Below are 11,088 nucleotides of genomic sequence, written 5' to 3'. Positions count from 1 at the left end.
GTGCACCCCATACTTCCGCAGTGCCTCGGGCTCCCTCCTTCGCCTGCACGAGCGCGGGAGACAAGTGGGATCATCACGTTTTGGGTCAGGTTGCCGTCACTCTCCAAGTGGCATCTTTATTTTTAGTGCTTGTGAAAGGTCTCTGGCGGCAAAGTTTCCCAATGCCGCTAGGTCATTAGATTTGATTTCCCAACCGCTGCGTCTGTGGCCGCTGGGGGTGTGGCTGAGTCGAAATGCAACCCCTGCCCTCGTCCATCTTTGATGCGTCGACCCGGGGCTTGCTCAAGGGCCCGGCTGTGAAGGCGGCTCTTTTAGGTGAAGGTGCGATCCAGCGCTTGCCGTCTTTCTTGTCCCGCGGGGATCTGCGTGTTGCCGTGACGCTGGAAGCGAGGCCACCAGTGTTTCAAGTGTCAGAAGGGTCACCCATGGGGGCAGGCTTCGCTGAGCTTCCAGACTAAGAAAGACTGGGAAGAGGGGCCTGGTGACCTACGTCTGGAAAAAAGTGTCCTGTGCAAACTTTGTGGAGAGCAGGGACTTAGTGAGGGGCCAGCCAGCGAGACGGGGACCCGAACCGCCGATCTGTGAAGAGACGCCTTCATTCGCAGGCGCCCCTTCTTCTTTGTTAGATGCCGCCGAGGCAGCTCCCACAGTGACGCTACGCACAAAAGAACAGTGCCCGCTCCTGTGCCATCCTCAACTGTCCCTGTGTCTGGGCCTTTCTTCTTAGGGCCGAGTCCCAGGCTCCTCGGCCTTCCTGACTCCTTGTCCAGCTTCCGCACGCAGACGATGGTAAATGCCAGAGCTCCGGCCAGGCACACCATTGTTTCTGAGCAACATCTCAACTTAGCCTGGATGTCTTTACAGGTACACGATGGGGTGGGGGGACAGGGTGGCGAGAACTGCGCCATGGGTGGGTGGGGTGTCACCTGGTGCTGGGCAGGTCCTGAGCCAAGGGGACAGTTGAGGGGCCCCCTGAGCGGAAGTGGGGTCTGGACAGTCAGTGCCTTAAGGGAGCGGTGAGGGCGTGGGGGGTGGTGTAAGTGAGAGAGCAGGGACACCAGATTTGTGCATCATTTGCATGCTAGGTGAAGATCATTTGCATGCTACGTGCAGATCACCCCCTTCCTCCTGGGGGCCAGAGACTGGCTCAGATGACCATGGGGTGCCTGTAAGGCAGAGTCCACAGCCCCAGAGGCAGGTAGGCAGGCAGCCCCCACCCCACACCCCCAGTGAGGTTAGTGGGTGCAGCAGGGGACGGGGGATGGGCTCATGCTCACACGCGTGCAGGGTCAGGGAGAGAGGGGCACCTGTCTGGGGTCAGCCCCGCAATAAGGGGGTGCCCGCCGCAGCACGGCCTTGCTGCCCCCTGGAGCATAAGCGGAATTCACCCAGGAGTGGGAGCGGTCAATGGCCTGGAGACACAGGGGTGAGAGGTGGAGTCCGCAGACCAGACGGGGTGGTGCCACCTTGCCCACCATATACCACCAAGCGCCGGTCACTCACGGGCCGCCATCACCACCCTAGGAGTGCCTGTGTATGTGCGCAGGGTGCAGGCGTAACCACATTTGCTACGCCAAGCACACGCTGCCTCTTACACTGCATACCCAGCACCTGCCACCCACTCTGGGGCAGCCGCCGGGTGGAGGGGATGGCGTGCAGTCATAGCCCCCGCCCCCGTCCAGCATGGGTGTACACTGTTCTCACTGACAGGTGACTGTCTCCTGTCTCTCCTGAGGCTCTGCCCCCGGGAAGACCCCTCGCTCTACCTTGCTGGCCAGGATGCGGGAGACCTCATCATCCACGGAGCTGGGGACGCCCACCAGGTCAGGGTTACTGCTGCTGATGCTCTTTGAGCGGGCGAGACAGAGGCTGGTGGGGTGGCCAGGGCTCCGGGCCAGCGTGGCAGACTGCACAGTCACCGCAGGGCCTCCTGGGAAGGAAAAGACACAATCAACCTTGGCCCACACGGCCAGGGGGAGCCCCAGCCCCTTCGAAACCGGCTGCCCCTGGGGAGATCACTCTCCCTCTGAGCCTCCAGCTCCCTCGTGTGTAACATGGGCAGGCAGATGGCTGTGGCCTCCCAGGGATGTGGAGGCTATAAGGGCCTGAGGACAAGGGCTGGCACGCAGTCCCTGGCCAGAGGGGTGAATGATCATTATTGGTTACTTAACAAATGGAACTGAGTGCCAGCTTGATTGAGAGGTCACTGTGTGTCACGCGTTTCTGGGTGGGGTATGATGTCATTTAAGGAGCCCTGGTGGTCATGGTGGTTGTTTTCATGTTGGGCTGCGATCCACATGGTTGGCAGTTCGAAACCAAGCAACAGCTCCGAGGGAGAAAGGCTGGGTTTTCTGCTCCTGGAAGCAGGTCATCTTGGAAACCCGCCGGGAGTTGGCATTTACTCGACGGCCAGCCGTGAGTTTGGTTTTCGGTTGTGTGGTAGGTGTTGTGTTGGGTTGCTAACTGCAAGGCTGGCAGTTCAAAACCACCAGCCACTCCGTGGGGGAGTGGTCACCCGCTGGGCGGCCACTCTCCCTGCAGAGTCACCGTCCAGCCTCAGAACCCCCAGGACCCATTCCACCCTGCTCGATACAGCCGCTATGAGCTGGAGTTGCCTCGATGGGAGTGAGTTTGTGTTTTGGGGGTGCAGTGGGTGAGGTGCTCAGCTGCTAACCGAAAGGTGGGTTGTTCAAACCCACCCACTGCTCCTCTTGAGGAAGATGAGGCATGCCGCTCCCGCTCCCGGAAGAGTCACAGCCCCAGAACCCCACGGAGCAGCTCTGCCCGACCTCCAGGCCCCGTGAGAGTCGGACCGGCCTCCAAGGCAGCGGGCTGGGTTCCATGATGTCACTTCCTGTAGCCTGCATTTCCGTGAGGGGAAAGGCCTATCCCTGGGCGGGGCAGATGGGTACGTGTTTGGCTGTATGCTTTTGAGTGGGTGAACCTAGAGGTGCGTGAGGAGAAAGGCCTGGCGACCTGGAGATGGACATGATCCCACGCTGACACACAGGGGTCGCCAGGGACTTCCCTCGGACTGTTTGGTGGGAGAGAGATGAAGCTTTCGACTCCTGTAAAGACCTCCAGTCTCAGAACCCCACAGGGGCAGGTCTACTTGGGCCCAGGGGGCCACTAAGCATCAGCATCAGCTCCATGGCGATGAGGGGAGACGGCGGGGTGGAGACGTGACTGGTACCATTAGCCCCATTTTCCAGAGGGGAAACACAAACCCAGCGGTGACATCCCTTGCCCAGAGTTGGGGGGGCTGGGGGCAGAGCTGGGATTTAAATCCAGCAGCAACCGCCCCCTACTACCACCACCACCACCACTGGAGTCCTTGCTTCAAGCCGCCTACGATGCCTGCTGACTGGCTAAGCGGTCTGTCAGTCAAAGACAGAACCCCTGCAGTTGCTGGGGGCCGGCGGAGTTGGTTCCGGCCCATAGCGACCACAAGCCCACAAGCCCAACCGCATGAAACACAGCCTGGTCCTGCGCCATCCTCACAACGGCTCCTATGCCCAGCCACTGAAGCAGCCACTGGGTCCACCCACAGCCGAGGGCCTTCCTCTTTCTTGCCGCCAAACACTTCTCCAGGGACTAGTCTCAAGTCCAAAGAATGTGAGACCGAGTCTCGCCGTGCCTGCCTCTCAGGAGCACCCTGGCCACGCTTCTTCCAAGACAGGCAGCTTAGTCCTTCAGCAGCCCGCGGTGCTCTCAGCATTCTTCCCCAGCGCACCGATTCTTCTCCCTGTCTTCCTTCTTCAGTGTCCAACTGCTCCACGCAGATGAGGCAACTGGAAATACCAAGGCTCGGGTCAGGCGCATCTTAGTCCTCAAAGTGACGTCCTTGCTGTTCAATACGCGAAAGAGGTCTTGTGCAGCAGACTGACCTACTGCAGCGCGTCTTCTGATCTCTGGACGCCTCTTCATGAGCACAGGACCCAACGAGGCAAAAACCCTTGACGGTTTCAAGCTTCGCTCCATGGGCCCAGTCGTGAGGGTTTGGGGCTTCTCTCCACTGAGTCACAGTCCACCGGAACAGCAGGCCAAGCTTTCTTACAAGGGGCTGGAACAATGCAAGACCTGTGGAGCCTCAGGGCCTTTGCACGTGCTATTTCCATGGCTTGGGCTCTCCTCCCAGATATTTCCTGCTGCACGATTCCCCTCTCCACCCAGTCTCCCACAGATACTCACCACCCAGGGGGCTGGGCTCGGCGCCAGGCAAGCGGAAGGCGTAGTGGATGTAGGCTGCCAGTAGTGGGCAGTGGCCGCGGGCATCCTGGGCCGTCTCCAGGCTCCGGTGGACAAGGCTGACGACGTGTGCCATGGCTTCAAAGGCGCCGCGGCCCAGGTTCACTGCTGGGCAGAGCGGAGGTTGAGTTCTGGGGACAGAGGTCACCTGCCGCCCCAACCCATCTCCCAGAGGAAGAGACACTGGGCCTACTCTGGGGAAACTGAGGCCAGGTGGATACTGGGAACTCGCTCAAGATCGGGGGCCAGAGGGGCCACGTTCCAGATAGGGAAACCTCGGGAGGCCACCCCAGCTGGGCGGCTCACCTATCTGGCCACCGATGACGGGTGGCCGCACGACCAGATGCACAAGCCTGTCCAGCACGTGGTGGGAGAAGGCGACGAGGGGCTCCGGGCTGGCGAACCGCAGTGTGGCCAGGCTGGCCCGCAGCTCCTGCTCCACGGTGCCCTCGCTCAGGACCACGTCCTTGAGCCGGAACGGGAAGGCCCCCTCCTCCAGCACGTGCACCAGAGTGAAGAACTTGTCCAGGTGGGGGTCCTGAGGGAGGGCTGGGGTGAGCGGGGCCAGAGACCCCACCAGAGACACCCCACCCCCCGCCAATGAGCAGGCCTGATCAGGGGCCAGTGGCGGGAAAGGTGGGAAGAGGCGGGACAAAGGGGCCAGGCCACATGGGAAAGCCCAAGGGCCCAGTTGAGGTGGTGGCTGGCACGGCTGCCCGCCCCCCCAAGTCAGTAGCTCCCGAGGGTCCAGGCTAGGCTGACCAGTCATGTCCTCGGCCAGCAGCCAGGCTCCCCTGCCAACGGGAACTGTTGCCCAATCTCAGGGCAGCAGAGGAGGGGAGCAGGGCAGGGCTCCTAGGTCCCCACCCCAGCCTGTACCTGGGGGTGCACGGAAGACACTGCCATGAGCTCCACGCTGAACACACCCTTGTGGCCGTCTACCCAGCGCATGCCCGGCAGTGCCACCTATGGGAAGGGAGGCACCAAGTGGGCACCAGCCTGCCCCTCCCACACTGGTCACACCACAGGGCCCAGCCATTGCGACATTGGCAGCCAGGGGGTGGCCAGCCTGGGGGTGTCGTCCAGAGGGGCGGATGGGTACTCATGGGGTTCCTGGATGGGTTGGGAGGCCGGAGGCAAGGGTGGGTGGGGAAGGCCAGTGAGCACCTTCACGGAGGCAGAACGTGCAGAGGGGCTAACAAGGCCGGGCTAGCTGGGGGACAGGAAGAAAAGGGGGTGACGAGGTAGACAGGACCCCAGAAAACCTGAGAGGCACCAGGCTTCAAGCGGCATGAACCCTGCTCCCCAGCAGGCTGCGCCGATGGAGGGACCTCAGGCAGGAGGGAGGAGTGGGGGCTGGGAAGGCAGGGGCCCTGTGAATGGGTGGACGGGGAACTGGGGTGCTTGGTGGGGTACACGGAGAGTTGAGAGCAGGACCTGGGCACCTACGTCGGGTGTGAGCACCGAATAGCTGGCTGGGGGCCGGTCCACAGACACAGGCAGACAGAAGGGGCCGGTCCTCAAGCGGCCATGCTGCAGTAGCGGGATCCACTGGGAGGAAGGAGGTGGGGGGCTCAGTGAGCAGTCAATTCAGGCTGGGCAGGGCTGAGAGGGCTGGGTGGGGTCAGCTGGGAGGGGGGCCTGGGCAGGCACGCACCGTGAAGCCCACGGGCGTCTCCAGGGCGGTGCCCGGCCGTGGCTGGCAGCTGATGTGGTAGAAGGTGAACAGCAGGTGGTGATTATCGGTCACGCAGGCCGGAAGCCGCAGCTTGAACTCCTCGTAAAACTCTGGGGACCTGGCCGGGCAGGGTAGGGTGGGGTGGATGGGTTCTGCTGGAGCCTGGGGCCCCAAGCCCACTCCCAAACCGCCCACACAGGCGTTCGGCACTGCTCACTCCCGACCTCAGGTCTCCCCGTTTGTTCCCCCGGGTCAGGTCTCCCCACTTGTGCCCCCAGGTCCCCGCGCCCTGCCTGCCATCAGCCCGGGGCCCACGCACTTGTTGTGGTAGACCACTGGTGTGAAGGCCTCCCTGACAAACTCACTGCAGTTGGACTTGCCGAAGATCACCTGGGGGGACGGAGGGAGGGGAGCAGTGTGAGGAGCCCGCTGGGGCTTGTGCACCCCTGACCGCCCCATCCCGGGCACAGCACTGACCGGCAGGGCCTGGCTGGGGTCCTCGCCGGTCATGTACTGCACACGCACCGTGAGGTTGCGCACGGAGCCCTGGCGGCTGCTGAAGTTGAGGGTGTGTGGGTACACGTAGAGCAGATTCCTGGGGGGAGGGGGGTGGCAGGGGCAGGGTCAGAGGGCACACAAAGAGTCGGGGGGATGGGGAGTATGGTCACAAACGCCCTCAGTTAAAACATGTCTAAATGGTTCAAAGGAGATCTAATTTTGCTCTGTAAACTTTCACCCAGGCCACAAAGGACAACACACACACACCCACACACACAATGGAAAGTGGAGGGCCAGGCGGCTGGGGCATGGGGGGCCAGGACAAGTGATTGGCCAAGGCTGGGGCAGATAAGCCCCCAGGGAGGACAGACGGATGGGGACACGGGGGTGGGGTGGGCTCTGATGGGGGTCGGAGGGCAGGGACAGATGGCGTCCAGGGACATGGAATGTGATGTCAGCACTGACCAGGGCCAGGTTCCAAGCACCAGGCCCTGGAGGGAGAGGTCTCAGGGGCTGTGTCTTGCCTGTCCTGGTGAAGGGTGGGGGAGCAGCTGGAGGCAGAACCCTGCCCTCCCCCTCAGGTTAATGCTACAGCAGGCTCAAACACCAGCCCCGGGGCCCCGGCCCCCACCCCCACCATGGGGATGGGGGTAAAAGACAAGACAGTCCTGCCCAACACTTGGGCGGCGGTGGCAACTGCCGGTCATGAAATGAGCCCCGACAGAGCCCCCCTACTTTACAGATGGGGAAAGAGGGCCTGGCCCCTGAGTCCTGGAGATGGGGGGGCGGGACGACAGGGGGCGGGGCAGGGGAATTCAGGGGACCCCCATCGAGGGAGTCTCAGCCACCTGTATCCGCTTCCCTCAGCTGATGAGCCTAAGAGGCCTGGGCACGGACTCTGAGGGGGTTAGAATGGCTCAGGGTCAACGGCAGGTGCTCAATCCCAATGTTGTCACGGTGGGGAAGCTGTCCCCCTCCCCCCCCACACAAGTGTGGGTTCGAGGCTGGCCGCTCCTCTGCTTTGTGTGAGCCCCTCTGCTTTGTGTGAGCCCCGGGCGGCGTGATCCCTGCGTGGGTTGGGCGGAAACTCGCCTGACGCAACGCTGGTGTAGCTGCCAGGCCCTTGCACAACCGGGCGCCGGGCCTGGTGGGTTAACCATTGACCGGGGTTCACGGGCATAAAAGGCGGCGGCGGCGGTACTGCACCCAGACCCTCAGCCATGGCCACCCTCGCTCTGTGCCTACTGTGGACCCTGGCGACGGTGGCCCGGCCTCTCCTGGCAGCGCCCACGGGCAGCCCGGAGCCAGCACAACAAGAGGAGCTCACCTTGCTCTTTCATGGTGCCCTGCAGCTGGGCCAGGCCCTCAACGGCGTGTACAGGGCCACGGAGGCACGGCTGGAGGAGGCCAGACACAGCCTGGGCCTCTACAGCCAGGCGCTGGGGCTCCTAGGCCAGGAGCTCCACCAGGACCAGGCTACGGCCCAGGAGCTCCATACTGGCCTCTTGAAGATTCAGGTGGGCACAGTAGCCAGGGCACTGTGTGGTGGGTAGGAGCGTGGTGGAGCTTACTGTCTTGGGTGACCCCCCACCCCCATGCTGGTGTGCCCAGGGCTGAGGGGGCTCCTGGGCCGTGGGACAGTCAGTGGTAAAGGCGGCAACGTTCTGGGCAAACAGGGAGAGCGAGGCCAGCCGTGCGCCTGACGTGCCCATCTGTTGAGCAGGAGGAGGAGAATGCCTTGCACCTGCAGGCGGAAGCCATGGAGCAGGTGCTGCGGGAAGTGGCCCAGAAGCAGCAGGAGCTGCGGGGTCGCGTGCAAGGGCTGGAACTCCGGCTGCGTGGTGCCCGGCTGGGCCGTGCCTGGCATGAATTTGAAGCCCTGAAGGTAAGGAGCTCCCAGACCCGGGGCTGTCGAGACCTAGACTCCTGGCCAGAACTTGCTTGTAAGCCCAGAGCCCCAGAAACCCGCCCCACCCCCTTTAAGTCAGCCTCTCAGGCTCCACCCTCCGTGCCTCAGTTTCCCCATTGGCAAATAAGGTCAGAAACGATGTCCCGGCGCACACAGCCCAGGAGGCCCGAGGGAAATGCTCAGTAGGGGTAGGGTACACAGCAGGTGCTCACTGCATGCCAAGCACTGGAGCAACTGCACACCCACTGGGCACCCAGCCCTGCATCACATCATCCTCTTGGACCCCAATGAGGAGAGAGGCCTATTTGGCTCCCGTTTCGTAGATGGGGCCACAGAGGGCCAGTGACTTGCTTGGTGGCAGAGCTGCAGTGGAGGATGGGGCCAAGCGGGGTGGGAGCGGCAGCCTCAGTTGGCCGAGCGCTCTGCTGCTGATGGACGGTCATCGATCAACGGTTCAGAGGACCAGTGCTCTGCCGAGACTGACTTGAGGGCCCCGGGTGGGTTTGGATTTATTTGGTTGGGGGTGGTGGGGATCCAGGACGAGGGAGGCAAGGCAGCCCCGCTGAGGTTCCTGCCTGCCCGGCCCTGCAGGCGCTTGCTGACGAGCAGAGTTACATCGTGTGGACCCTCCATGGCCATGCCCAGCGGCAGAAGAGGGAGATGGAGGCACAGCAGCAAAGGCTGCGGCAGATCCAGGAGCGGTGAGCGTGGGGAGTATATGGGGGGTGGGGGCTGCCTATGTGAGGAGTATTGCTTAAGGGGGGTGCCTGGGCTTTCTGAGGAGCACTGCCTGGGGGGCTTCCCTAAGGGGGGCACCTGGTGGCTGTTTGAGGATCATTGCCTAAGGGGGGCTCTTTGAGAAGTACTGTCTAGGGAGGTAGCCTGGAGGTGTGTTTGGGGGGCTGTCTGAGGAGTCTGCTGGTGGGCTGTCTGGGGCTGTCTGCATGTGGGGGCACAGTGTGGCAGGGGGGGCTGGGTGCACAGGGTGGCTAGACAGGGTGTGGGTGGGGCCCCTGGCCTGACTGACCCACCTCTCCCTCCCCAGACTCCACATGGCAGCGCTCCCAGCCTGAACTCCCCCTGGGGCGGAACTGAGGACCAGACACGTTGCAGCCAGGATGTCTCCTGGGCTCACACAGCTCCTCCCAGGGAGGCGCTGCCCAGCCGCTGGGGTTGGCCGGGGTGCCAGACACAAGGCCCCGGGCCCCCGCTTCCAGCCACGGAGAGAGGAAGTAGACAGGACGAGGCAGAGGATACAGCCCGCGGGGAGGGGTGGAGGAAGGACATGAGCCCCTAGGTGACCGCACAAACCCATTAAAGCAGAGCATTGACATCGATCCGGCTGTGTCTGTCCGTGCCTGTGTCAGTGTCCGCAGAGAGGGGCAGCCCCCCGCTTGGGGCCTGGCCCGGGGCTGTACCTGTAGCTGGTGTGGGGGGCGTAGACCTCGCGGGCGGGGAACTCCAGCATCTCCTTGGTGGGCCGGCCTCGGGGGTCTGGGTAGGGCTTGACGTGCAGCAGCTCAGGGGAGAGGCAGAAGTGGGGGCTCTCGGGGGCCGGGGAGATGTCGATCTTGAGCTGGGCTGAGGTGGGGGAGCAGCCAGTTGGACCCTGGGGTATGGGGCCTCATGATTGGATCCCCTCTTCTCTGAGCTGCAAGGTCAGGGTTCTTGCCTTCCCACAATGCCCTTTGGGGCTCCTTCCCTGATCCTGGCCATTGCTCTTGCTTCTCCCCCTTGTCCCAAGTGTGACCAGCTCTGCCCTGGGGACCTGCCCAGGCTCCCCCCTACCACCACATCCACCATTCACCCCTTCTGTCTCAGTCTCTGCTGAGCCCTGCTTGCTCACCACAAGGTCAGCAGTTCGAAACCACCAGCCACTCTGTGGGAGAAAGATGAGGCTTTCTAGCCCCATCAAGCTTTAGTCTCAGAAACCACAGGGGCTGCTCTTCCTTGCTCGGTGGGCTCGCTGTGAGCCAGAATGGACCTGGCAGTGGTGAGACTGGGTTTTGAATTTCTGTCTTCGTTAAAAGAGACCCGGAGGCTCCGTGGGTTGTGAGCTGGGCTGCTTACCACCGGGTTGGCAGTTCGAAACCACCAGCCGCTCCGCATAAGACAGATGAGGCTGTCTGCTCTCGGAAAGATTCCCAGCCTCAGAAATCCACATGGGGCAGGTCTACTCTGCCTATGGGTCGCTATGAGTGGGAATCCACTCGATGGCTGAGTTTGTGTTCTTTCTGTCTCCCTGAGAGCCCCCCTCCCCACCCCCCTCTGTCATGGTCACTGGTAGGCTCCTAGGGCACAGTAAGTGCTGGGCGTGTGTGTGGAGTGATGCTAGAATTTAGAGCGTGCACGCACCGGTCACGGGCCGCAGGCGCCGCAGCAGGGAGGACGGGCGCCGCATGTCCGCCAGGAACTTAAAAAGGTCCTCATCACTGAGCCGCTCGGCCTCCTGCAATGACCCGGCCCTATGAGCCAGGGCCAGGAGCTGGGGGGTGCCCGCATGCCCCCAGCTCCTTGTCCCTCGGGCCGGCCGCGCCACCTGCTTAAAGAAGTTGGTGACTGTTAGCGTAGCCGGGCGGAAGCTGGAGAAGCTGCAGGCATCGTCGCTGACACTCGTTCGGTCCTGGGGCCCCCGGCGGCGGCGGTCACTCCAGGCGGGTCGGCGCTCTAGGGGGACCAGGTCAGAGAACGGCAGATGAGAGACTGACTGGACCTCCCCCCTAAAAATCAAACTCTCAGTCTAGTCGATTCAGAC

The 11,088-nt window shown here is 62.7% G+C and overlaps 2 protein-coding genes across 2 annotated transcripts in view; one reads left to right on the top strand and one right to left on the bottom strand.

Moving 5' to 3' along the window:
* DOCK6 (dedicator of cytokinesis 6) overlaps window positions 1-11,088 on the bottom strand; it is a 41,998-nt gene that overhangs the window by 23,527 nt on the left and 7,383 nt on the right. Inside the window, exons 12-23 of the mRNA XM_045290288.1 lie at window positions 10,873-11,000; window positions 10,689-10,782; window positions 9,752-9,914; window positions 6,404-6,521; window positions 6,246-6,316; window positions 5,906-6,044; window positions 5,698-5,799; window positions 5,128-5,214; window positions 4,555-4,786; window positions 4,192-4,353; window positions 1,767-1,930; window positions 1,308-1,412 (exon numbers count right to left, since the gene is read on the bottom strand). Coding sequence (XP_045146223.1) covers window positions 1,308-1,412; window positions 1,767-1,930; window positions 4,192-4,353; window positions 4,555-4,786; window positions 5,128-5,214; window positions 5,698-5,799; window positions 5,906-6,044; window positions 6,246-6,316; window positions 6,404-6,521; window positions 9,752-9,914; window positions 10,689-10,782; window positions 10,873-11,000 — 1,565 coding nt within the window. The remainder of the gene's footprint in view (window positions 1-1,307; window positions 1,413-1,766; window positions 1,931-4,191; window positions 4,354-4,554; window positions 4,787-5,127; window positions 5,215-5,697; window positions 5,800-5,905; window positions 6,045-6,245; window positions 6,317-6,403; window positions 6,522-9,751; window positions 9,915-10,688; window positions 10,783-10,872; window positions 11,001-11,088) is intronic.
* ANGPTL8 (angiopoietin like 8) lies at window positions 7,645-9,670 on the top strand. Its single transcript, XM_004716794.4, has 4 exons — window positions 7,645-7,941; window positions 8,148-8,309; window positions 8,925-9,034; window positions 9,379-9,670. The coding sequence occupies exons 1-4, from the start codon at window positions 7,645-7,647 to the stop codon at window positions 9,404-9,406; spliced, it is 597 nt and encodes a 198-aa protein (XP_004716851.2). The 3' UTR covers window positions 9,407-9,670.

This window comes from Echinops telfairi, unplaced genomic scaffold (genome assembly GCF_000313985.2).
Source record: "Echinops telfairi isolate 266 unplaced genomic scaffold, ASM31398v2 ScPeMD7_36;HRSCAF=134, whole genome shotgun sequence".
NCBI lineage: Eukaryota > Metazoa > Chordata > Mammalia > Afrosoricida > Tenrecidae > Echinops > Echinops telfairi.
Note: the sequence above shows the minus strand (reverse complement) of the source record. Positions and strands in the feature narration are given on the sequence as shown.

Coding starts and splice junctions, on each gene's coding strand:
- ANGPTL8 (XM_004716794.4), top strand. CDS start 7,645: ATGGCCACCCTCGCTCTGTGCCTACTGTGGACCCTGGCGACGGTGGCC. Junction 8,310..8,924: donor ATGAATTTGAAGCCCTGAAG/GTAAGGAGCTCC, acceptor CCGGCCCTGCAG/GCGCTTGCTGACGAGCAGAG. Junction 9,035..9,378: donor CTGCGGCAGATCCAGGAGCG/GTGAGCGTGGGG, acceptor CTCCCTCCCCAG/ACTCCACATGGCAGCGCTCC.